Source organism: Somniosus microcephalus, chromosome 4 (assembly GCF_052327205.1).
Source record: "Somniosus microcephalus isolate GS21.2 chromosome 4, FLI_Smic_1.0, whole genome shotgun sequence".
In the NCBI taxonomy this organism is placed as follows: Eukaryota; Metazoa; Chordata; class Chondrichthyes; order Squaliformes; family Somniosidae; genus Somniosus; species Somniosus microcephalus.
In genome coordinates this window covers 76,771,402-76,798,096 of record NC_140990.1, presented here as the reverse complement: position 1 = coordinate 76,798,096, position 26,695 = coordinate 76,771,402, and the positions used below count along the sequence as shown (strand labels likewise).

At 50.0% G+C, this 26,695-nt stretch overlaps 1 protein-coding gene across 1 annotated transcript in view; it reads right to left on the bottom strand.

Annotated features, from left to right (window-relative positions):
* Positions 1–23,777, bottom strand: part of LOC147119278 (uncharacterized) — a 63,362-nt gene extending 39,585 nt beyond the window's left edge. The window contains exon 1 of the mRNA XM_085984963.1: positions 23,052–23,777. Within this exon, the coding sequence (XP_085841089.1) occupies positions 23,052–23,720 (669 nt within the window). The 5' untranslated portion in view covers positions 23,721–23,777. The remainder of the gene's footprint in view (positions 1–23,051) is intronic.
* Between the last annotated feature and the right edge of the window lie 2,918 nt (positions 23,778–26,695).

Genomic DNA, 26,695 nt, shown 5'->3' with positions numbered 1-26,695 from the left:
AAGCGTACAATTAACATGAGTTGTTGTCCCTCGATGTTCCGTGTGTTTCCTTATTTCATGATGATCTTTGTAGAGTATAAGATGCCTGTATTTGCCTCAGTTAGTACTGTGTCGTTATGATTTGTTTGTGTTTTTCCCTCCCATGTACTCTCTTATCTGCTTGCATTTGATTTGATATTTTTCCTTATGCAATAAAATTTCATTTTGTTTCATCAAACTTGGTCTACAAGAGTTTTCTCTACATTGTAGTTCCTGCCCCAAAGTCCAGAGTATAGAATCTAAGGGGCGAGTGGGTCGAACCACTCAAGGTTTTACTGTGCAAGGGAGAGAGGCCTCTAGAGAGAGTAACCTCGGAGACATCTCTCAAGGAAAACCCCTTACAGGAAATGGCGACCACGGCAGGACTCTGGCAGCAGGATTGCAATGCAGTAGATCCAAGTTTGAATGGTTGAAATGCAATGGATGAGAGGATAGCGGATTAGTCTTTGGCAAGGTAAATCTCACTAAACAGTGGATTTCCGATCTCTTGCTGGATGGGCGTCCAGTGGATACAGCCATCAGGTGGACAGAGAGCAAAGAGCATAAGAAGTCAGTGGAGAAGGCAGTGTGGCTGATGTGTTACAAGAAGCAGGTCCAGATCTTGGACCGGGTCGTTGCAGCACAGGCGGCCAAGATCACAACCCAGGCAGCAGAGATAGGGGAAAAGGCCATGGGTGGGGAAAAACTCATCACAGCGCTTCACGCGCTGAATCAGGAATGCCAAGTGGTAGCTAGTCAACATCAGACTAGGATAGAGTACCTGGAGTGCCAGGTTACTGAGGCAAAGATGAATGAAACGAGGATACTGGAGAAAAACACCCGCCTCGCACAACAGCTAAGAGCGCAGGAAGAGAGAGTAGTGGAGGTTAAGGCAGCTTACAAGCTAGCCCTCGAGCACAGGTTTGACAGCACAGACCACGGCCCCTGCCAAAAGACCATAGAGGACCTAAGAACGGCCCTGGTTAAGGCAAAAGGCATGGTGTGTCTCGTCAGCCCGAAAGCTAGTCACATGAACTTTTGAAAGGAATCAAAACAGCCAATTCCAGCTGAGGTAATTGTGGTACCAGCCACCGAGCCCTCAGCACCACCGAGCTATAGTGAGACTTGGCCGGAAAAGGAGGGGGTAGTGAAAGAGGAGGTAGCTGAGGTGCAGTGTGAGGAAGAACCACTGGTACCAAAGCCGGGACCGGCACCAATGTGTCCCGCTCGGCACCAGAGGTTCGGTCCCAACGCTGCCGATGGCGGTATCGGACCCCACCAGAACCAACTCGTGGTGCCCTACGATGGCCCACAATTAAGGTCCATGGTGAGCCACCTCGCACGACTCACCGTAAAGGGAGATCCCTCGATTCATTTCAGGGAGATAGAGGAAACAGCAGCCATTAATCATTGTGATGATCAGGAACAGGTGAAACTGTTGCTTTTCTCCCTGGATTGCACGATCCTTCAGTGCCTCTCAGAGGACAGTAAGAGGGGACGGAAAGGGTATGCGGATCTCAGAGAGGAAGTTTTAGAAGTAATTGGAGTGGACGATGGTAGTCCATTCGACCGTGTGGAAGGGACCGTGCAGCTATCTGGAGAACCCCCATGGGTTTTCGCAGAAAGGCTGTGGCCAGTATATCGACACAGCTGTCCGGGTATGCCTGAACGGGCTGCAATGAGCGATGTTCAGCGGGTTAATTGGCTCCGTTGCTTGGTCACCAACAGCTTGCCAGAGATACGGGCCCTAGCCAGGTCATGGTTTGATCCCCAAGGTCCCGGCGTCATAGAGGAGACGGTGCTCCGTCAGCTCAATGTTGCGTACAAGAATTGTAGAGGTCAGGAAACACCTCCCCAGAAGGGAAAGGTGCATGAGGCAAAACCCACAGCCCCAAGCAAGAAGGAGTGGCGTCAGGAGGGGAATCGCCCTGTCCACGCCAAGCTCAATTGCTACGGGTGTGGGAAGGATGGACATTGGCGCAAGGACTGTAGAAATCCGTGGAAGGATAATAAAGGGAGATTTCCCACAGCCCAAGCCCAAGCCCAGACCGCCGCCCCAGCACCAGCTAAAACCCAAGCTGTAGCTCCTGCCCCAGCACAAGGAGCTGGTGCAGTTATGGATCCCGCTGCGATTGAATCAATCATAGAGACAATGCGGTCTCGGATGATTTCGCAGGGGAAGATAGCCGTCACCACTGGTCTTGTCGTTCCCGAAACCCCGACTGCTGTGCCCAAATGACTAGAGCCAGCGCAACCTGTCGACCTGTGTCCCCCAGAAAGACATGCACAGGAAGAGACCTCCTGTAAAATGGAGGAATACCTGCGGTGCCAGGTTGGGGAGGCTAAGTTAGTTGAGCAGGCTTTAAGGGAGGAGAACGCTAGGTTAACAGCGAGGGCTGGCAGTTTAGAGGGTCAGCTAAGGGCTTGTAAATGGTTTCACATCAATCAGTGCAAACTGTTTAAGCCGGGTGCAAGAGTACCAGCAACTGAAGCCAGGTCTGAGGGTAAAAATCCTCAGCCTGAGGCACGCGATGAGTCACAGCCCACACAAGCTGGCATCGTAGCCTGCTTGGAAGGAGAAGCTGCCCCGCCCACCTGGGGGGAGGCTTCCCCTATGGCCTGGGACTCAGACGAGGAGGGGCCCGAACAACAAGGTCCCGCCCTCGACACGATTCTGGAGGAGGTGGAGTTGGAGGACGGAGGTCCCGCCCTCGACTCGAGCGTGGGGGAGGTAGAAATTGGGGGCAGAGATCCTCCACCTGTAGGGACAGGTGAGGAGGAGTCGTCTGCCGCAGACCCAAATCCCGAAGGGGCGGAGCCCGAGGGGAGGGAGCCGAAGCCCACAGCCATGGAAGAGCCATGGGCTGTGAGAGCTAAAGTCCCACCCAAAGGTCCACTCGCCAAGGGAGCCTGCCCGAATCCCAAATGGGCGGAGCCTGACGGAAGGGAGCCGAAGCGCACAGTCGTGGAAGAGCCACGGACTGTGAGAGCTAAGGTCCCACCCGAAGGTCCACTCGCTAAGGGAGCCACTCCTAAAGTACCTTTTCGCAGGTCGACTCATACACCTCAGCCAGTAAAACCTTGGCCCCAGTCCCCCGCTCCCAGTAAACGCCAACTTGAGAAATCCTTGACAAAACGCAGTCCCCAATTAACAGCAAAAGGCTGCGGGGAGCCCGAGCCACAGGTCACTGCAGCCCCGCCACAGGGAGCGGCAAGCTGGAGTCCAATCAGGGATTAGGCAAGCCGCCCGGGGACGGGCGGTGCTGTACATAAGTTTAGGTTTAAGTTTAAGGTGTGTAAATATTAAGGGGATTAGAGTTTAAGTAGTTTTAAATCTGCCCAGTATGTGTGTGTTTTTGGATCGAGGTCGAAATACCCGATCATACCGTCACCTAAGCCAGAATCTCTCGGGAGCCCGGCTATATTGTTTGATTTATTACAGAAGCCAGTAAAGATGAGAGGGATCCTCGTCGCGTTCATGACGATCGGGTGGAGCTGGGCCTATCGGGGCCGCACTAAGGAATCTACCATCTACGGGTGCTCTGGCAACAGAGGCCCCATTGTGACTGATGGAACCGGCCCACGGGACGCTGAAGAGACTGCTGTCTACTTCCATGAAGGAAGGTGGCCAGGCTGGCTGGGGTCGAACTCTACTGAATACTCCAGCCAGACGGGGTTTGCGTACAGAGAAACGCCTCTGATGTGCCCCAGGGTGCGGATCATTGCACCCAGGATCAGCGTCACCGTGGGCAAGAAGATTTGCTTGAACTGTCTGGGACATGTGTAAGGGTTTGGGGGCTTCTCTAAACTGGTTTAAAGTAATTTTCCTGGTCTTGCAGCCTTTGCCTGCACTCAGACCAATTCCAATAAAACCAATTTTAAAACCACGGTTTCGAATCGCTACCCCACCTTCCAGTTCTGACTGCAGGGCTTATAATTATTGATATTAAAACAGACACGTAGTTTGGATGAGAGAAAAAAATCAAGTTTTATTAACTAAAAGAAACTATAATCAAAATATCAAACTATCCCACACGAACACAGTAATTACAGTAAAATTGCTTAAAATGGGGTAAGGCAGATGGCAAAAACGAGGGGTAAGTGACCACAATGTTGATTAAACAATCTTAGCAATATCCCCTTAAATTACCATCCCCCAAACTCCTTAACTAGGTTGCTTTGTTGAGGAGTCAGAAACTCTGCTCACCTGTGGTCCAGCGAAGTGAGAGAGAGAGAGAGAGAGAGAGAGAGAGAGAGAGAGAGAGAGAGAGAGAGAGAGAGAGAGAGAGAGAGAGGCTCACCTATGGTCCCAGGAAGTAAAAGCGCGAGATAGCTTCTCAGCAGCTATCTTTTATACCTGGTGAGGTCCTGCCGTTCTGCCCTGCAAGGGCTGTGTGCAAAATTCCCCACCCAAAGGGTCCAATACACAAGAGAAAGCTGTGATTGGCTAACTCAAAGTGGTTAGACTGGGTTAATGTGTCTTCCGGAGCTCCCTGGGCTGAAACAAGAGAATGCAACAGCCCTATTGTCCAGTGCTGGGTGATTTAAAACCCATTCAATTCTTAAACGTTTCCCATTCAAGGTACAAAAGTCTCTTCTGCAGTTTAGATGTATCCACTCGATATACAAACAAATGCTAATAGCATTCAATTGCTTTGTAAACAAAGCATTGTCCTTTGTCTTCGGCCATGTGGTGACAGCCATTTTTATCCCTGGAAATTTAAAAGCACAACGCCCAGGGATTCTTTAATCAAAAAAATTGATCTTCAGAACTGTAAATTATTGCAAATTCTTACAGTCCACCCTTGGATACTTCCAGCTTGCTTGTAGTATCCTCTTGAAGAAATGAGCAATAATTTCTGTCCCCTCACAAACAACCATCCCCTGTATTTACCTAATAGCTATCTGCCACTGATCCCCGTCCCATCTATTCCCCTTAAATTCAAGAAAAAAACCATGGTACGGTAGGCATCTTTCAGATACTTCAGTTTTCAATAAGGGGTCTCATACCCCTACACGCTTGTAAAATTATACAGTGTAAACCAAATTTACAATCACTTTTTTTTTACATCATAACCTATTACAAAATGTTGCAATCTTAGTTACACAATGTAATCAAAATGATCCCAAGCACGAAGAGGGTCCTACGCCTCTGCTCAACTTGGAGTTGTCACAAACTGGTCCCAAGCAGGGAGAGGATCCTACGCCTCGGCTCAACTTGGGGCTGCAACACAAAATACAAAAAATCATTAAGCAACATGCTTAAATGAACCCCGATCATCACGTGCCGATGATGGGTCATGAAATTCGAGTGGGCATTGCTCCTCCCACTCAGGCAGTAAAAGCACCTTGCACCCCCCTTTGATTGTCTTAAACTTTAAAACAGGCAGAATGGATTTTCAGACCAGCCTGCTCCGCCAGCCCCAAACCGTTCCTTTGTCCCTTTGTGGAGGCGGGGTACACCTCACGTTTAAAATTACCTTGGCACAGACCGAGACCGGGGAGTATGGGATCTCATTACTCCCAGTCCCTCCCCCTCCCGTCTTCCCTCGACTGGCTGCAGAAAATGATGGGTGCCTGTGTGGCGGCTCTCCCTGGCCCCACACTGATCCGGCCACCCAATCATCCTTCCCAGCCACACTTATCCTCTTTGCCCGTGGGCCCCCGGGTGAGTTCCTCCCTCCCCCGACCACACCCACGTGACTCTTGGGTCTCCCCCTCCTCTATACAATCTTCCCGGGCCATCACCACCCACCCCCGGGGAACGCGTCCCTATCAGAAGGCGCCCGCGCTTCCCCATCGTGACTCCTCAACAGCGAGGTCTCCCGCAAGTGTACTTCGGTCAGGATAGTGCTGGGTTGGGGGCCGTGCCCCACCCAGCTGGGGCCATCTCCTCCCCGTAGGAGGAGTAGGCAAATTCCTCTGGACGCTGTCCGGTTTTTCCCAAAGATCGCTGCGGGGTCTCCTGGATTCGTCCAGTGGCGAGGTGATCCCCAACATCCTGTCTCCATAACTTCATTCGATGCCCAGCTCGGGCTGGGCGAACATGGCTGCTTCATTTTCCAATCTCCTGCAAAAACTTAAAAGGGACATGCAGCCAGGTCTCACTGACCTGCTGCCTTAGGTGGAGACATGGTCGGGTCCCTCGACCTCGGACCAAAACACAAACATTCGGCACACATGTAAACTTAAACTCTTTAAACTTAAACTTAAAACTAGTTTTATGAACAAAACTTAAAATACACCTTAAAGCAAGCTATATACACACACATAGCTATAATACAAATGCCGCCCGTCTCCGGACGGCCATACTAATTTCTGGCACTGTCACAGGTTACTGCTGGCTGCAGCGAAGCTGGACTGCCTCCTGTCTCTGGTCCCTCGCAGCTTATGGCTTTTGAGTGGGGGCCTCTGTTCTTTGGCTTCTCCCCAGTTCGGGAGACCGCCTTACTCCACTGTAAAGTGGGTGACCATGCTTTCTTAGGCTGGGGCACCCGCTGAGACCTTCTGAGGGGTGCCTCTATGGGGGAAACTTTGGCTGGCGGACCCTGAGCTTGGGTCACAGCCCCAGCTGGCTGGGAGCCTTCTCCCCCATGTCCAAATAGCCCGCACTGTATAATGTACCTGGCAGCCTGCCGGTGCAAATCTCTCTCTGGGTTTGTCTGCTCTTCCCTGCCCACTCCTGTGCTGGGGGCAGGTATACTCTCACCACCCGCTGCTGGTGGCTGGGAATTTTCCTCCCCACGTTTAAAACCTGGTGTTAGCTCCCTCCCTATGTTTCCTGCATGAGGGATTGCTATCCCTGCCCCCGCAGGGTCCCACATCATGGGGGGGACCACTCTAGAAGCGAGCTGGGAAGCTGGTCCCTTTAAACAGGCCACAGTGCCTGTCTTTACAGGCGGGGAACTTGAACTTGCATGGACAGCAAACTCATGTTCCCTCACCTAGGTGGCTTTAACTGGGGAATTTTGGACCTGCCTTTTTTCTGGGGCCAAAACTATCCCCTGTGTGCCTCCCTTGTCCCGGATTTCTGCTACTGGACCTGCTCTACAGGGGTCCCAGAACTCTCCTTCCCTGTTCCCCTGCTTAAACAGCTTACTCTGAACATGGATGGCTCCTCCCCCCACACAAGCCACAGTGCTTGCCTGTGAACTCGAACTTGCTGTGGGCTGAGGATCCCTATTCTCAGGCTCACTCCTCACGGGCGGACCGTACCTCCATTGTTGGAGGGGGTACACTGATCCTGGTCCCCGCCTGCCTAGCGGGACCTGCTGGTGTTCTTCTACCACTCCATTGTCCACCCCTCCTCGCTGCCAGAGCTCCTCAAGACTCGGAGCTGCGGGCTGCGGCCTTGGGGTCTCTAATTCCCAATCCAGCACCGTTCTGGGTGCTGCCTGTGGGATGGTTCTACTTGGGCTGCCAGTAAAGTCCAGCTGACCTGCCTTCGGGCTGATCACGCAAATCATTCCCCTTGCTATCTTTAAAGCCATGTTAAGGCTTTCTATCTCTGCCCTACAGGGGCCATGATCTGCTTCCTCAAACCTTAGGGCGCAGGCCAGTTTATAAGCTGCCTTTGCTTCCCTAAACCTTTCCTCCTGCTCTCTCTTCACACCCTTCCTAACCCAGCCACCTATACCCCGATAGGTCAGCCTACACACTGCTGCTAACATCCGCAGGGCTACCCACATACTGAAAACGAGAGAAACTACAGCTGATGCTTTCTCCAGATCCAGACCACTCATCATATCGAAAACGGGCTGCAGTCCTGCCCGTGGTCACCATTGTAAGGGTTTGGGGGCTTCTCTAAACTGGTTTAAAGTAATTTCCTGGTCTTGCAGCCTTTGCCTGCACTCAGACCAATTCCGATAAAACCAATTTTAAAACAGCGGTTTCGAATCGCTACCCCACCTTCCAGTTCTGACTGCAGGGCTTATAATTATTGATATTAAAACAGACACGTAGTTTGGATGAGAGAAAAAAATCAAGTTTTATTAACTAAAAGAAACTATAATCAAAATATCAAACTATCCCACACGAACACAGTAATTACAGTAAAATTGCTTAAAATGGGGTAAGGCAGATGGCAAAAACGAGGGGTAAGTGACTACAATGTTGGTTAAACAATCTTAGCAATATCCCCTTAAATTACCATCCCCCAAACTCCTTAACTAGGTTGCTTTGCTGAGGAGTCAGAAACTCTGCTCACCTGTGGTCCAGCGAAGTGAGAGAGAGCGAGAGAGAGAGAGGCTCACCTGTGGTCCCAGGAAGTAAAAGCGCGAGATAGCTTCTCAGCAGCTATCTTTTATACCTGGTCAGGTCCTGCTGTTCTGCCCTGCAAGGGCTGTGTGCAAAATTCCCCACCCAAAGGGTCCAATACACAAGAGAAAGCTGTGATTGGCTAACTCAAAGTGGTTAGACTGGGTTAATGTGTCTTCCGGAGCTCCCTGGGCTGAAACAAGAGAATGCAACAGCCCTATTGTCCAGTGCTGGGTGATTTAAAACCCATTCAATTCTTAAACGTTTCCCATTCAAGGTACAAAAGTCTCTTCTGCAGTTTAGATGTATCCACTCGATATACAAAAAAATAAAGCATTGTCCTTTGTCTTCGGCCATGTGGTGACAGCCATTTTTATCCCTGGAAATTTAAAAGCACAACACCCAGGGATTCTTTAATCAAAAAAATTGATCTTCAGAACTGTAAATTATTGCAATTTCTTACACATGTACCTTTGGATCGTTGATGGTGGCTGCGCAAGTTAAGCAGCACCATGAAGAACTCCACTGTGGAGTGGGAGAGACTGGGTAATAACACCCATCGGACAATTACGGGAACTCACGGGGGGTTGAGTGTCTGTTGGGACAAATGGTGGGAACCAGATGAGGGGATCTACATCTGTATGTGGGGTTCAGAACGCGCTTGCCCCACAGGCGTCTCCATCTTTTTCCAAAGATAGTGGCAGGATGCTGGACAAGGAATGAGGTGGGACGTCAGCACATGGGCGTGCGGAGTCCCATACTCTCAGATCCCAGTAAATGCCACCGAGCTCATCACTCGACCCCACAAGCCCCTGCCCACAGTTCCAGTAGCTAAAGCCCTCAAGGAAGGTGTAATGATCATTAACCTGTCATTCTGGAATGGTACACTAGGTGGTGCTAGTGGTTAGCACTGTTGCCTCACAGCGCCAGGGACCCGGGTTCGAATCCGGCCTCGGGTGACTGTCTGTGTGGAGTTTGCACATTCTCCCCGTGTTTGCGTGGGTTTTCTCCGGGTGCTCCGGTTTCCTCCCACAGTCCAAAGATATGCGGGGTTAGGTTGATTGGCTATGATAAAAATTGACCCTTAGTGTGTTAGGGGGATTAAATACGTGGGGTTACGGGGATCGGGTGGGATATGTGTCGGTGCAGGCTCGATGGGCCGAAATGGCCTCTATCTGTACTGTGAGGTTTCTGTGATTTCTGTGATTTCTGTGATTTGGAGTTCTACCATTCACTTACAAGATCCAGCTAAAGGAGGGTGCTCAGCCAGTGGTACATGCTCCACGAAGAGTTCCAGCACCCCTGCGTGACTGGCTCAAGAGTGAACTGGACAGAATGACCACACTAGGAGTCATCAGGAAAGTCGAAGAGCCAACAGACTGGGTTAACTCCATGGTATGTGTAAAGAAAAAGAACAATGATCTAAGAGTATGCATGGATCCAAAGGACTTAAATGCAAACATAAAACGTGAACACTACCAGATTCCCAAGCGAGAAGAAATCACCAGTGAAATGTCAGGTGCCAGATACTTTACAAAGCTCGATGCCTCACAAGGATTTTGGCAACTAAAACTGGATGAAGAGAGCACCAAATACTGTACCTTCAACACAACATTTGGCAGGTATTGTTTCCTCAGCATGCCTTTCGGGATAATATCTGCATCTGAAACCTTTCATAGAGCGATGGAACACATAATTGAAGGTCTGGAAGGAGTTCGGGCCTATGTTGATGACATCATCATCTGGGGCTCCACACTGAAAGAACACAATGCGAGACTGACTAAAGTGCTACAGAGCATACGCCGGAATGGACTGAAGCTCAACAAAGCCAAGTGTCAGTTTGGCGTCCAGGAAGTCACTTTCCTAGGAGATAATCTATCTGGTAAAGGAATAGAGCCAGATATGGAAAAAGTAAACGCCATACTCAAAATGCCCCGACCCACTGACAAAAAAGGAGTGCTATGCATCATGGGGATGATAAACTTCATTGGAAAGTTCATTCCTAACTTGTCAGCCAAGACAGCCTGTCTGCGAGACCTGCTACGTAAAACAAATGAGTTCGGATGGACAGAAAGACATGAACAAGAGTGGATAAACCTCAAAACAGTGCTGACAACCATACCTGTACTCACTTTCTTTGACCCAACAAAAAGAATCAAAGTGTCAACGGATGCATCAAAAGATGGCCTAGGTGCGGTCTTGCTACAAGCAGAGGGTGAAGATTGGAAGCCTGTTGCCTATGCCTCCAGGTCGATGACTGATACTGAGTGTCGATACGCCCAGATTGAAAAGGAATGTCTAGGCTTGGTAGTTGGACTAGAAAAGTTTCATGGCTACATATATGGACTTCCCACCTTCATAGTTGAGACAGACCACAGCCCACTGGTTGTCATCATAAAAAAGAACCTGAATGAGATGTCTCCAAGGATTCAACGACTCATGATAAAGCTGCAAAGATATGACTTTGAACTGATCTACACACCAGGCAAATACATAGTGTTAGCAGATGCACTATCCCGAGCACCCACAATGAGTCATGTGAGCTCTACTGAAGAAGACGTGGATGTTCATGTGAGTATGGTCACTGCTGCGCTGCCCGTGTCAGACACAAAATCAAAGCAAATAGCAGAAGAAACAGTAAAAGATACAGTGTTACAAACAGTAATAGAGAACATTCATTATGGTTGGCCAAAAGGTTCCTGCCCAAAATATTTTCACATAAGGTCAGAATTGAGTGTCGCAAGTGGACTATTACTAAAACAGAACAGAATAGTCATTCCACAGGCTCTATGTCAAGACATGCTCAAAAGGATTCATGAGGGACACCTCGGAATTGAAAAATGCAAAAGGAGGGCAAGAGACACTGGTTATTGGCCTGGCATAAATAAGGACATTGAGAACATGATAGGCAAATGTGAGACATGTCAGAAACACCAAAACAAACAAGCAAAGGAACCAATGATAGTAGCTGACATACCAACAGCACCATGGCAAAAGGTTGGTATGGACTGTTTTCATTTAAATGGTAAAGACTATCTAATAGTGATTGACTACTATTCTAACTATCCTGAGATGGCGCTGCTCTCAAGCACCACAGCAAGCAGTGTCATAATGCATGTGAAATCCATCTTTGCCAGACATGGAATTCCCAGGATTGCCGTTAGTGACAATGGTCTGTGCTTCAACTGTAAGGAGTGGCAACAGTTTGCAGCACATTATGACTTTCAACACATCACATCCAGTCCTTTGTATGCTCAGTCGAATGGTAAGGCAGAGAAAGGTGTTCAAGTTCTCAAGCAGCTGCTGAAGAAAGCGACAGAAAGCAAGTCTGATCCTTATCTCGCCCTGCTGAACTACCGAGCCTCACCTTTAGACTCTGGTTCTTCACCTGCTGAACTCCTAATGGGTCGCAAGTTGCGTACTACGCTACCCTGCTGTGCAAAAGAAAAGCAGAGTAAGGAACTGAGACAGAGACTTCAACTGTTAAAGCTGAAACAGAAATCATACCATGACAAGTCATCCAAAACTCTGAAACCATTGACAAGGGATGATGTTGTCAGGATTGAGGATCCAGATACATGGAACAGGAAAGCTACAGTTCTTGAGGAAGTAGGACCAAGGTCATACACTGTTAGAAATGAAGAAGGACAGATTCTCAGGAGGAACCGCCGTTCCCTCCTAAAAACACAAGAGACTATTGAAGAGCAAATCGATGAAAATGCTGCAACTGCATCTTGTCACTCACCACCAGAACAATCTAACACAAATACACATACAGGCTCTCATGAAAACACATCAGACTTACCTGTGCTGAGAAGATCCACACATGAAGTAAAAAAAGCCTGATAGACTTAATCTTTGAGTACAAAGAAAACTACATTGAAAATGTATTGACTGTTGAAGATGTTTATGTTGTTATTGATTGATATTGATTGATACTGATTTTGTTTAACCTCAAAGAAAGGGGGATGTAATGATCAGTAACCTGTCATTCTGGAATGGTACACTAGGTGGTGCTGTATGTATATAAGAGTGGGCTACCCACAATGCACTAGGCTACCCACAAGGCAGCAGTCAAGATGGATGCCTCTACAGATACAGGCCTAGAAATTCAGTATAGCCACTTTTGGGGCGGTAAAGTCGGGCGGCCGCTAAAGTTTGCACCCACCGGAAAGTGGAGGGCAGTTCGCCGAAATTCAGTAGCTTTGGCCAAGGAGTTTGCTCGAGCGCTAAAACTGGCGATGCACGGCTATCTTTAGGCGCTAAGCCGGCGGTGCAGACTGATACCGCCGAGGCCGGGCGCAGCGCAGGTGCGGTCATGTTTTGATTGACAGCAGACACCCTGGCGCCGGCCAGCTCTTAAAGGGGGAAGGGTCAACTTGGTCTGCTGCCACGCCCTGGATAATGCAGCCCTCCAGCTAGGCCTAAACACTGCTGCTGGAGAGAAATAGCACCAGGAAGGATGCAGAGGGCCCGTGAGCGAGCGCAGCGCTTCTCTGGCCATGATTTAAAGGTGCTGGTTAGGGCTTTGGAGAAGAGAAGCCATATATTGTTCCCGGACAGTGGCAAGAAGCCTCCCAACAGGGTGTACAGGAGAGCCTGGAGGGATATTATAGACCAGTAAGCCTTACATCGGTTGTGGGCAAAATGCTAGAGTCCATTATTAAGGATAAAATAGCGGAGCACTTGACAAATGGGGAAAGGATCGGATAGAGTCAACATGGATTTACAAAGGGTAAATCGTGTTTGACTAATCTGCTGGAATTTTTTGAGGAGGTAACTGGTAGAATAGATGGGGGAGAGCCAGTGGATGTGGTGTACCTTGACTTCCAGAAAGCCTTCGATAAGGTTCCACACAAAAGATTATCATGCAAAATTAAGGCTCATGGGATTGGGGGCAAAGTATTAACGTGGATAGAGAACTGGCTGGCAGATAGAAAACAGAGAGTTGGAATAAATGGCTCGTTTTCGGAGTGGCAGGCAGTGACCAGCGGGGTGCCGCAAGGATCTGTCCTGGGACCCCAGCTGTTCACAATATATATAAATGATCTGGATCAGGGAATTGGATGCAATATTTCCAAATTCGCTGACGACACTAAACTAGGAGGAGGGGTGGGCTCTGATCAGGATGTCAGGAGGCTACAGTGCGATTTGGACAGGTTGGGGGAATGGGCGCATACGTGGCAGATGCACTATAATGTGGATAAATGCGAGGTTATCCACTTTGGGGGTAAAAACAGGAGGGTAGATTATTATCTAAATGGCAATAGATTGGGAGATGGGGAAGTGCAGAGGGACCTGGGTGTTCTTGTGCACCAGTCACTGAAGGAGAGCATGCAGGTGCAACAGGCGATTAAGAAGGCAAATGGTATGTTGGCCTTCATATCAAGGGGGTTCGAGTATAGGAATAGGGATACCTTACTACAGCTGTACAAGGTGCTGGTGAGACCGCATCTGGAGTATTGTGTACAGTTTTGGTCGCCCCATCTGCGGAAGGATGTTCTTGCCATGGAAAGAGTGCAACGGCGATTCACCAGGCTGATACCTGGAATGGCGGGAATGACCTACGAAGAGAGATTAAATAGTTTGGGCTTGTACTCACTGGAGTTTAGAAGATTGAGAGGGGATCTCATCGAAACATATAAAATTATGGCAGGCCTGGACAGGCTGAATTCAGAGAGAATGTTTCCAATGGCCGGGGAGCACAGAACCAGGGGCCACAGTCTAAAAATAGCGTGCAAATCATTTAAAACAGAGATGAGGAAGAATTTCTTCACTCAAAGAGTGGTGAGCCTGTGGAATTCCCTGCCACAGAGGGCTGTGAAGGCTAATTCAATAAATATTTTCAAAAGAGAATTGGATATATTTCTGAAGGCTAAGGGGATTAAGGGTTACGGAGAAAAGGCGGGGACGGGGTACTGAACTGGTAAGATCAGCTATGATCTCAGACGAAGATCAGCCATGATCTCATTGAATGGCGGAGCAGGCTCGAAGGGCCGAATGGCCTACTCTTGTTCCTATCTCTATGTATCTATGTATCTATGATATCGCCCAGAGGGTCACAGCCACCTGCGATGTCCCCCGGACTGTTGTCCAATGCCAGAAAAAGTTTAACGACCTCACTCGGATTATCAGGGTGAGTACCCTTTCCAGTGTCCTCCTCATCCTTGCATGTGCACCTCACATTATGGGCAAAGGGACCTCAAAGGCCTAATGGCCAACCCTCATCCAGCAGCTATGGCACTGGCATGAACATCAATTGCACTTTCTGCGCTTTACACACTGGCCAAGCTATTCGACCATGGGAGGCAGTGCACACAACAACAGGGCACCACACTGGCCAAGCTATTCGACCATGGGAGGCAGCGCACACAACAACAGGGCACCACACTGGCCAAGCTATTCGACCATGGGAGGCAGTGCACACAACAACAGGGCACCACACTGTACTTAGAGGCCGTCCTTTCTCTTGCAGGCCAAGCTGGCCCAGAATCTGAAGAGCCGGACTGTCACCGGGGGAGGCCGTCCCCAGTTCCAGCAGCTCAGTGACCTTGAGGAACGCGTGGGTCGACTCATGGGTGCCCGGGTGATTGGCCCCGTTGCAATTGGAGATGCCGACCCTGTACTGGGCCCCAATGGTAAGGACATGACCTTTTGGACCTCTCTCGTTCCCCTTGCGCTTCAGATCTACATCCTTTGCCACTGTCCGACCAATGCGCAGAATGCCACCACTCATGCCTTCCTCGCTGACGCCCTGTCCTCACTCTAAAGCTACCCTTGTGCCTTCCTGCTTTCAGCTGGTGAGGAGGAGGTCCCTGAAGCTGCGAGTGTCAGTCCCTCGGAAGAGGAGGACGAGGAGGAGCAAGAGGAAGGTGGCCCATCGGGGGAACCCTCATCCGCGCCAGGGGATGGCAATGGAGGGGGCACGTCTTCCCTGGAGGAGAGCCAGGGGGAAGTGTTGCAGGGGGGTGTAGCTCCTGTGCCCAGTGGCGTCCAGCCACGCGGGAAGGGTCGGGCAGCTCGGCTGCCTTCTCCCCAGAGGGGGGAAGCATTGCAGGGGAGTGTAGCTCCTGTGCCCAGTGGCGTCCAGCCACGCGGGAAGGGTCGGCCAGCTCGGCTGCCTTCTCCCCAGAGGGGGGAAGTGTTGCAGGGGAGTGTAGTTGCTGGGCCCAGTGGCGTGCAGCCATGCGGGAAGGGTCGGGCAGCTCGGCGGCCTTCTCCCCAGAGGGAGAGTCCGGCCTCCAGTCTGGAGACGGTCCTCGCCCAGGAGGTGCGCCTCCTTGATCAAATGTCCGCGGACTCGGATCATCGGCACACCGAGTTCATGGGGGTTGTGGAACGGTTGCCTGAGGCCATTGAGTCCCTGGCTCATAGTGTGTCCGATTTCGGGGCCTCACAGGCCAGGGGTTTCGAACAACTCGCGGCAGCACAGGCCAGGGGTCTCGAACAATTCAGGGCATCACAGGACGCGAGTCGGGCCGAATTCGGGGCATCACAGGATGCGAGTCAGACCGAATTGAGGGCAGCACAGGGCGCGAGTCGGGCCGAATTCAGGGCAGCACAGGACGCGAGTCGGGACGAATTCAGGGCAGCACAGGCAGCGAGTGGACAGTTGATCAGTGGTGCTGTGCAGTCACTGGCTGGTCTGATGCGGGCACAGACCAGGGCAGTACGGGCACTCACTGCTGCCACACTCGCTGTGTCAGGCAGGCATCGCCAGGGCACCCGCCGTGCTGCAGCAGCACAGCGGTCTGGCCTTCACCAGATTGCTGCGCTTGCTGCAGTGCCAGCCCGGCCCAGTGCCAGTGTCTCAGGTGAGCAGCGAGCGCCTGGCATCAGCCAGCTTGCCCCCATTGCTGCAGCCGCCACTGCCACTCCCCCAGCAAAGCTGCGACGAGCTGTTGGAGGGACTGATGCTGCCCAGCCACAGCTGCAGCAGTCAGCAGCCGGCCCCTCGAGGGCCAGAGCTCGTCTTGGCCGACCCCCAAGGGCATCTGCCGTCACACAATGTGCCCCTCAGGAGCCTTCCCCCAGCCTTGCAGCACCCACAGGGCTCAGGTTGAGGCGGAGCAGCAGGTCGGCCAGGGGCCGGAAAAGCCTGGACAAGGACTCGCCCTCTCGGCACACAAAGTAGAGTGTGTTGGCAAATGTTTTTTTATATGGGGGTGGTTGTGTTGTCTATTGGGGGGGGTTCTTTTGGTAAGGCCGAGGATGAAGGCCATTTGGATGGACAAGTTTTGTTATTCCTCCCCAGGTTGTGGGAGTGAGATATGTTTTTGACTGTTTTTTGGGGGTGCTGTCTGTTTTTGGGTTTCATGTGGGAAGGGCCCTGAGTTTGTTCAATAAAGCTTTTTCTTTATTCAGCTTGTCCATGTGTGATGTTTCAAGTGGTTGTTGCGTTAACCGGCTGAGGGCTTGCGGAGCGGCTGCATTCATGTCCCTTCATTGCCACAAGCCATTCCCTGACAGGGGGCCTAGAAGTGTCGTTCAATAAGCCACCGACGGACGGCCCTTGGACCTTGTGGCTCCCTCCTGGGCTGGTACTCCTCCTCCTCCTCCTCGTCCTCCTCATGGTCCTCCTGCTCGTCCTCCTGAGGTGGTGGTCCAACGTGAGGTGGCAGTGCCTGAGTCCTGCGGATAGCCAGGTTGTGCAGCATGCAGCAAACGATGACGAACTGGGAGGCTCTATCCGGCGAATACTGCAGAGATCCGCCGGAGCGATCCAGGCAGCGGAACCATTGCTTCAGGATGCCAATCGTTTGCTCTATGATGTTCCTTGTGGCTTGATGGCTTTCATTGTATGCCTCCTCAGCAGGGGTCCTGGGCGCGCGGAGCGGGGTCATGAGCCATGTACACAAAGGATAGCCTTTGTCCCCGATAAGCCATCCTCTTGGGGGAGGCTGTGCCTGGAACATGTCAGCCACAGTAGTCTGGCGCAGGATAAATGCATCATGGCTGCTGCCTGGAAAGCGGGCATTGACAGCTAGGATGCGCTGCCTGTGGTCACACACCAGCTGTACATTGAGGGAATGGTAGCCCTTCCGGTTGCGGTAATCCTCGGCATTGTCGATAGGTGCCCGCAAAGCCACATGCGTGCAGTCAATGGCGCCCTGCACCATGGGGAAGTCGGCAATCCTCGCAAATCCGACTGCACACTGCTCCTGCCTCTCTAGGGTCATGGGGAAGGAGATGAATTGGTGTCTCCTTGTGAAAAGGGCATCGGTGACCTGCCGGATGCAGTGATGCACGGTGAACTGGGAGATGTTAGCTATGTCCCCAGCAGCGGCTTGGAAGGAGCCGCTTGCATAAAAGTTCAGAGCCACCGTGACCTTCACTTCCACCGACAGAGACGTCCTGCACATCAGCTGTGGATGCAGATCTCTGTGAAGCAGCTGGCAGATCTCTGCAACCACCTCCCTTCTGAAGCACAGCCTCTTAACACACTGCGCAGCAGTCATGGTGAGATAGGACACCTGCTGGAGGTATTCCCTGAGTGGGTAAGGCCTACGTTGCCGACGCCTGATGCCCCCTCTGCGTCTAGGCATGGCTGCCCCTCTCACACAGCGTCTGCGAGCCCTTCGCACATAATGCTGGAACTGAGGGTTGGAACCCCATGCGGCCCCCATAATATACTTGCAAACAATGAAATCACAATGAGGCAAATTTCCAAGCTCTGGCCAGAAGCCAAAAATACCTCTCCTATGTTGGGCCAAATCAGTAAGGTCTCTTCCTTGGTCTCTGTCCAGAAATCCGTTGCAGAAAAGTCATTGCAGCAAAATGGCTGGCCTTTATAGTTCAGTGTAAGTGCCCTTTAATTAGCGCTCCCCGAGGCCCGCAGGGCCTCTGCTGCATTCCACTTCACAGTTCTTAACACCGCCACGCCCACATTGGGCGGGCGCAACTGAAGTTCCGGTTTGGGGTGCACAAAGGGCGTTGCACGATGAAATGACGTCATAAGTTGCGTGCGCAGCTGAGCGCGCGCAAACACTTTGCGCCGGCGCTAAATGTCTACTGAAGTTGGGCGTAGGCGCAGATCATCCTGCGCCCGGGTGCTAAGTGCCTAGCGCTCGAGATCTACCCCTCCTAAGGCGCTAACGGCTGGTGAACGCAACTGAATTTCTAGGCCACTGTACCTAGTCCACATGTGCTCAATAAAGTGTCTAGCAAAAGCTAGCTGTTCTTAATAAAAACGACTAGTTATTAATGAACATAACAGAAGGGTGCCCCACCATGACAAAGGGACCCGGGAACGGATTGGTATTGGTACCCACAGGCCAGGTACTGTACCAAGGGGTCCACTACGCGGTGGCTTCGGTGATTTTAAACCTCACCGAGGTACAATTGCCAGAGTGGTGCCCCAGGGAAAGGAGCAATTATACCAGGTCCTGTTAACAAACATGTTTAAACATTTTTACGAATTCGACTTTGCCGATGTCGACAGAGCCGAATTGTACACCACACCACATGAGGTCTTGAACAAAATAGAGAGGCAAAGAAGGGGTGCAGTAAAGTATATTTTCACAGCTTTTAATACAGGAACTTCCGTCATCAACACACTGGATGACGTGGAGCTGCACACCCAAATTAATGGTTTAAAAACACAGTTAAGAAAGATACTGACTGATGAGAATAAGGTAGTGGGTTCTGAGTTACACGAGGACCAGGCCATGACACTACACTTAAAAGAGATAATAGCTGAGCTGGAGAATCACGCCAAAACGGTAAATGCTCTCATCAGGGAGGATCGGAATGCGTCCAATCAGGCGGCGTAGAACGAAGCTTGTGTGCTATATGGGGCGTGGTTACTGGGCGAGGGCCGCAGTAATCTGGAGGATTTAAAGCAAGGTTTAGTCCCCTCCTGGATCAGCAACAAGCACCTCGCAGCCCTCCACCCTTTTGAGAATACATTGAGTTCATGCCAGCTCAGACTAGCTTCAGAGGCCTACCCAGTCCCAGTGGACTGTGGACGGTCTAATCACACCATTATGGGTATAGTGGTAAGAATGCCGGTGATGGGAAAGACAGCAAAACCCGCCCCGGTATACAGGGTGGAGAACATTGGAGTCATTCAGCGGGGTGTGCACATTCGCTACACGGGGGTCCCACCTTACGTCATTCGATGGGAGCATGCAATGATGGGTACCGACCTCTCGGGGTGCCGGAGCCGGGGAGTACACATCATCCTGTGTCCCCAGCACTTGAATGCCCATTCAAAACCACAGTGCGGGTTCAGAACTGCTGGCGCAGAGCCTATAAATTGCACCATGGAGGCAATTGCACAAGGCCATGTGCCCCCACAGGTGGCATATATAGGAGGTGGGACATACTGTGTCACCACTGCAGCGCCCCACTACCAACATGGACAGCATGGTTGGTGTCCGGTTAGTGACAGCAACTTCTGTTTCAAGCCCAGGGCAGAAGTTCAAGTGGCCCAAGAGTGAATTGTCCCCATTCCTGAACCTTCCACTGTTCACATCACTGTGAAAGAGAATTTCACCGATTTTCAGCGATTCGTTGCACATTTTGGATGTATCATTCTCCCTCTCCCTGAACACCTCACCAAGATATTAAAAGCCGTTGTTGTTTCACAGAAACACTTCTACACACTGGAGCAAAAGACTTTAGAGATAGGGGCAGACATATTGGATATAGTGACCCCACCATGGTGGGACCTGTTCACTAATATAGAAGTCCCTTCTTGGATTAGGATAGCCTCCCACATTCTTGTAGTGTGCCAGGTTGTCATTGTAGTTTATTTACTGTTTGTACACTGTAAAAAGGTCAAACATTCACAAAGGTATGAGAATAGAGGGGAATGGAGGAAGCATTATGTGCGGGTAGAAGAAGAGACGCCCATTTAGATTTTGCTGCTTTGTATAAAGTTAAAGTTTTCCCGCCCTCCTCTGTATTATTTTTGATATGTATTCATGTGCATTTGATTTTTCGTGTGTATTTTATTTTATTATTGAAGTTTTATTAGATGTGTTGTTATTATTAGAAGGTAATGTGTATGCACTAGGTGATGTAGGGGTATAAGGCCCCCCTCCACATCTGGAAGTAAGTTGTTAGATTTTTAACTCCAAGGTATTGCCATCTATAGATGCTTAAAGTACACTAGATTTTTTCTGAAATGGGAAATGCATGTGTCGTGGGGTCATAGATAGGTAAATACTGGGGATGGTTAGATTGTGGAAAGTCAGAAAATTTTGCTCACCAAGAATTATGATACTTCAAGCAAGTTACAGTATCATCAGGGGGAAGTGTAGGATTCGCAAAATTGGACTTTGTATTAATAAGGGTCAAATGGCAGAAGAGGCCGTGATTTTAAAGACTGTTTTAAAAGAAGCCCAGAAAAAGGGGCATACAAAATGGCTGCCATACCATGCGACTGGCTTATTGGGACATTTTAAAATGGTTCCTGCGAAACCTCAGACAGCTTTATGGATTCAACCCACAGTAAGTTCTGGAAGCCGTTTCTGAGAGAACAAAACCAGACCCACACATATACATATGGATTGGATGCAGATCCAGCCAAGATCGGCCTGGAGACAGAGGCCATCTAAATGTTGACCCAGATGAAAGGGGACAATTTCATATCCATGAGAACAACACCAAGGACTAGATAACGAGATCAGCAGGACATTAAAAACAATGAAGGTCATTCCAGACCAGAGATGGGCCTTTACCGGCCATCGAAAACATTAAAAAATATAATAACTACGCCGCTGCACTCCCAGCCCACCAAAAGTTAAACAAAGACTAACCTGATTTTGGGCGGGAAGTGGAAGCTTCTGGGGGAAAAGTATAACTGGAGGAGTTGGAGTTGTACAGACTCTGAGACACGGGGGAAACTCTGAAGGAGACACTGGAGTTGTAGTTGCGGAGACAGCAGTGGGTGAAGAGGAGTCGCTTCGGGAGAAGATCAGCAAACTCCTCTCCACCACCGGAGGAGGAAGAAGAAATAAGCCAATATCAAGAAGGCCGCTCGAGCCAGCGTCCCACCCCAGGGAAACACATCGGGAGATCATCGACCATCCCTGGGCTGTTGCCGAAAGGAGAGGCCATCGACCCAACTTGGGAGAAGAAACCAAAAAATAAAACCCCAAGAGAAGAAACCTTGCAGCCACACCGGCTCGAAAAGAGACAATAACGAACCAAGGAAATCTATGGGAGCCAGCCCAAGGCTCCTCTGACCAGGGTCGAGCCGACGATCCTTGACCCTGCCGACATCCAGGCCCGCCGGTGTCCAGCCGCCCCCGGCCCCCACCTCAGGAGAGAGGTGTGGCGCAGCTCGCAGGAGCTCCACGTTCCACGTGGAGACGGAACGCCTGAAAGGATCAAAACACAGGCTCGATTTCAAAACCTTGCACTTCCTAGTTGGATTGCTGAACATGTTTCTGGCCCGTCACAATCAGATCTAGATAGGTTTAATAAGGGGGTGGATTTAAGGGTACAATTAACATGAGTTGTTGTCCCTCGATGTTCCGTGTGTTTCCTTATTTCATGATGATCTTTGTAGAGTATAAGATGCCTGTATTTGCCTTAGTTAGTATTGTGTCGTTATGATTTGTTTGTGTTTTTCCCTCCCATGTACTCTCTTATCTGCTTGCATTTGATTTGATATTTTTCCTTATGCAATAAAATTTCATTTTGTTTCATCAAACTTGGTCTACAAGAGTTTTCTCTACACTGTAGTTCCTGCCCCAAAGTCCAGAGTATAGAATCTAAGGGGCGAGTGGGTCGAACCTCTCAAGGTTTTACTGTGCAAGAGAGAGAGGCCTCTAGAGAGAGGAGATATCTCTCAAGGAAAACCCCTTACAGACCTGGTTTCTCTCCCCACTCTTATAATGGAGTGATGTTAGACTGATCGGCCTGTAGTTACCTGGTTTCTCTCCCCACTCTGATAATGGAGTGACGTTAGACTGATCGGCCTGTAGTTACTTGGTTTCTCTCCCCACTCTTATAATGGAGTGATGTTAGACTGATCAGCCTGTAGTTACCTGGTTTCTCTCCACACTCTTATAATGGAGTGATGTTAGACTGATCCGACTGTAGTTACCTGGTTTCTCACCCCACTCTAATAATGGAGTGACGTTAGACTGATCGGCCTGTAGTTACCTGGTTTCTCTCCCCACTCTTATAATGGAGTGCTGGTGGCAATTTTGCGGTCTAGCAGCAGTTTCCAAATTCAGAGACCGTTGAAAGATTATGAATAACTCTCCTGCAATTCCCTCATTTACTTACTTTAATACCCTGGGGTGGAATCCATAAGGCCCTGGAGATTTATCTATCCTCAGTCCCACTACTTTACCCATTACCATTATGTAAAATACTAATATCGAATGATTTCTCCCCTTGACTTATTGATCGTTTCCCTTCGATCACTGGTATTTCACCGATACTTTCCCTGGATAACAAGGCTAGGAGCGGCACTCTGGAAGGGATGGGGAGCTCAGAGTTGTCCATGAGAGTAACCGAAGGCATCAGAACTGAAATAAACTATAGTGAGAAAGGAGAAAAGTCCGAAACATGGAACTGTCAGTAACAGGACATCAATTAGTCTCCTCATATCTTGGAGACATCAAGCATTTGATCCACTATGCATCTGAAACAAAGCTGATTTATTTGACATCTATCCAGAATATTAAACTCCAGCCCAGTTACAGGGGTTATTAACATCAGCAGGAACAAACCCCAACTGTCAGAATGAACACTCTGCAGTCCTGGATGTGATTAACAGCAGCAGTAACAGCAGAATCCAACCCCCGCAGTCACATGTGAACTCGCTGGTGTGTCAGTAGGCTGGATGACCGAGTGAATCCCTTCCCACACACGGTGCAGGTGAACGGCCTCTCCCCAGTGTGAACTCGCTGGTGTCTCAGTAGGCTGCATGACTGAGTGAATCCCTTCCCACACACGGAGCAGGTGAACGGCCTCTCCCCAGTGTGAGTATGATGGTGTCTCAGCAGGTCCGTTTTGCTTTTAAAGCTCTTCTCACAATCAGAACATTTAAAAGGTCTCTTGTCAGTGTGAACACGTTGGTGTGTTAGAAGGTTGGATGAACAAGTGAATCCCTTCCCACACACGGAGCAGATGAACGGTCTCTCCCCAGTGTGAGTGTGTTGATGTGTCAGCAGGTCCTTTGTGCGCTTAAAGCTCTTCTCACAGTCAGAACATTTAAAAGATCTCTCCTCAGTGTGAACGCGCTGGTGTGTCAGGAGGTTTGATAAAACATTAAATCCCTTCCCACACTCAATGCAGGTGAACGGTCTCTCCCCAGTGTGAACTCGCTGATGTGTCACAAGGCCGGATGATTTAGTGAATCCCTTCCCACACTCGGAGCAGGTGAACGGCCTCTCCCCAGTGTGACTGCGTCGATGAGTTTCCAGCTGGGACGGGGAAATGAATCCCTTCCCACAGTCCCCACATTTCCACGGTTTCTCCATGGTGCGGGTGTCCTTTTGTCTCTCCAGGTTGGACGATCGGTTGAAGCCTCGCCCACACACAGAACACGTGTACGGTTTCTCCCCGTTGTGAATGGTGCGATGCTTTTTCAGGCTGTGTAACTGGTTAAAGCTCTTTCCACAGCCAGTGCACTGGAACACTCTCACTCGGGTATGTGTGTCTCGGTGCTTTTCCAGTCACACTGATGTTTGAAATCTTTTCCCACAGACAGGACAGACAAACATTTCTCCTTCCACATTCAAAGGCTGATGATATTCGGGTCCTGATGAATGGAGTGACTGTCAGATCTTGATGTGATGTTTGGTTTGAGTTTCCCGTCTGTAAATCCTCCCCTTCTAACACCCTGTAAAAGGAGTTTACAAAAGTCATCGCTGTAAGTACAGGATAGAAATTCAAAACAGACAATTCTAGTTCCTATTGAACATTCTTTCCTCTCTTGCTCCCCCAAAGCTGTAAATCCCCGTCCCACACACTCTCCTTCCTCCCTGTGCTGAAATCCAAACCCATCGCACCATCTCCAACATTTCTTTCCTCCACTCCCAGTTTTCCCCCTCCCTCTACTCTGGTTGGGTTCAGTTCTCCACCCGCTATGTGCAGAGTGAGAATAAAATCAATGAGTCAATGATTGTCTCTCCTGGTCACTCGGACCCTGAAGCCCCGCCCACTCTCTGTTCCTGGCCAAGATGGCCGCGCATGCGTCCTGCTGCAGGGGGAACCGGTCTGTCTTTCCTCCACCAAGTTGGCGGCGTGTAACCCGGGCCTATCAACGAGAAAAAGCCTCACCGCTGCCATCCGGCAGAACACAGACCGGGCCGTTGGATCTCATTCAGGCCTGAGGCCATTCTCCAACTTTATAAACCCTGCGGCACGGCCTACTCGCAGTTTATTAATTTCCTGACCTCGCTCCCGCTGACCTGCAGCTCCGCCCGGCGACCGTGCGAGGCTTTCTTTGTAAAGTCGGCGAGGGACACGTGACCTGGGCCTGCAGCCTGATTGACGGGAGCTTCCGACCAATAGGGAGCGAGTGGGGCGGGGCTGGAGGAGCGAGCCGGCGGCGGGTCTTCTAACCAATCGGGGAGCCTGAGGGGCGGGACTAGCGCCGGCTGATTGTCTGATCCGCAGGGCAGCGAGTTTCTCCAGTCCCTTGTTAAGGGCCCGGGGCCAGGGGAGGCTGTGGGCCTTTATTCCCCTTATTGGTCTCAGAACACACTGGCTCAGATTTTAAAAATTGGTTTACAGGAAATAGTGAATTGAAAATTGCAAAACTGAGATTGTTAGTTGTACACAGGATATGCATCACAGAAACAGGCCATTCGGCCCAACCAGTCCATGCTGGTGATCCTGCTCCACACAAGGCTCCTCCCATCTTTCCTCATCTAAATCTATCAGCATAACCCTCTATTCCCTTCTCCACCTTCTCCATCATATGCTTGTCCAGCCTCCCCTTAAATGCATCGATACTATTCATAGAAACATAGAAGATAGGAGCAGGAGTAGGCCATTCAGCCCCTCGAGCCTGCTCCGCCATTCAACGAGATCATGGCTGATCATCCAAACCCTAGCACCCGGTCCCTAGACCGACAGCCATCCCACCCAAGCCCTATCCCCGTAACCCCGTAACCCCACGTATTTAATCCCCCCTAACACTAAGGGCCAATTTTTATCATGGCCAATCAACCTAACCCGCACATCTTTGGACTGTGGGAGGAAACCGGAGCACCCGGAGGAAACCCATGCAAACACGGGGAGAATGTGCAAACTCCACACAGACAGTCACCCGAGGCCGGATTTGAACCCGGGTCCCTGGCGCTGTGAGGCAACAGTGCTAACCACTATGCCACCGTGCTGCACTTCAACCACTCCCTGTGGTAGCGAGTTCCACATTCTCACCACTCTCTGGGTAAAGAAGTTTCTTCTGAATTCCCTATTGGATTTCTTGGTGACTATCTTATATTGAGGCCTCTAGTTATGCTCTTCCCCACAAGTGGAAACATTCTCTCTGTATCCACTCTATCAAAAAATTTTCATAATTTTAAGGACCTCTATTAGGTCACCCCTCAGCCTTTTTTCAAGAGAACAGAGACCCAGCCTATTCATCCTTTCCTGATATGTATACCCTCGCATTTCTGGTATCATCCTTCTAAATCTTCTCTGCACTCTCTCCAGTGCCTCTATATCCTATTTATAATATGGTGACCAGAACTGGATGCAGTTCTCTAAGGGCTGAATTTTGCCGGCACTCAGAATGCGGGTTTGGAGGCGAGTCTGCTGTCAAAATCACAAAAACTGACAGCACGTCGGTATCCTGCTCTGAACTGCCTTCTTGTGAGTTTCCTAAGTGTCGGGTCTGTCATCCCTGAACAGACCCGACACCAAGCGGCAGGTCAGCCAATTTAGATACTTTAAAGCTTGTTAAAAGGTAGTTGAGCACCATTTTCCCATGTACTTACCATTTCCCCAGGTTTTTAACAAGGTTCCCGGAGAGCGGCTATCACGTCAGGTAAGTATGTCGGGTTCTCAATGACTGTGGATTGCTGTGAATAGGTGAAAGCTGCAGAAGTGGTCTAAAACCTACCATTTCCCAGCTTTCACTTCCCAATCTTAGAAGCTGGAGCATTAATGGTTTGGAACCCACTTTTGAGCTTTATGCAAAAATGATTTCCCTTTCATAAAACCATGTTGACTGTTAGGGAATATATATATTTTAATAACATAGATTTTACTAGGTTTAAACTAATTCCCTAAAGTAACTTGAGAACATCTGGTTTCAATTACTGTGTACGTGCAGGCAGCCAACTTCACTCTCTAACATCTGGTTTCACTTATTGTGCACCTGTAGGTCAGCAAGTTTCAAATTGCTGAAGAGAACAAAGGAATGATAGACAGCACCAGAGAGCCAATCACAGTGTAGCTACCGAGCCAATGGTAGCAAGGGGGAGGGTGCATTTGCTTACTG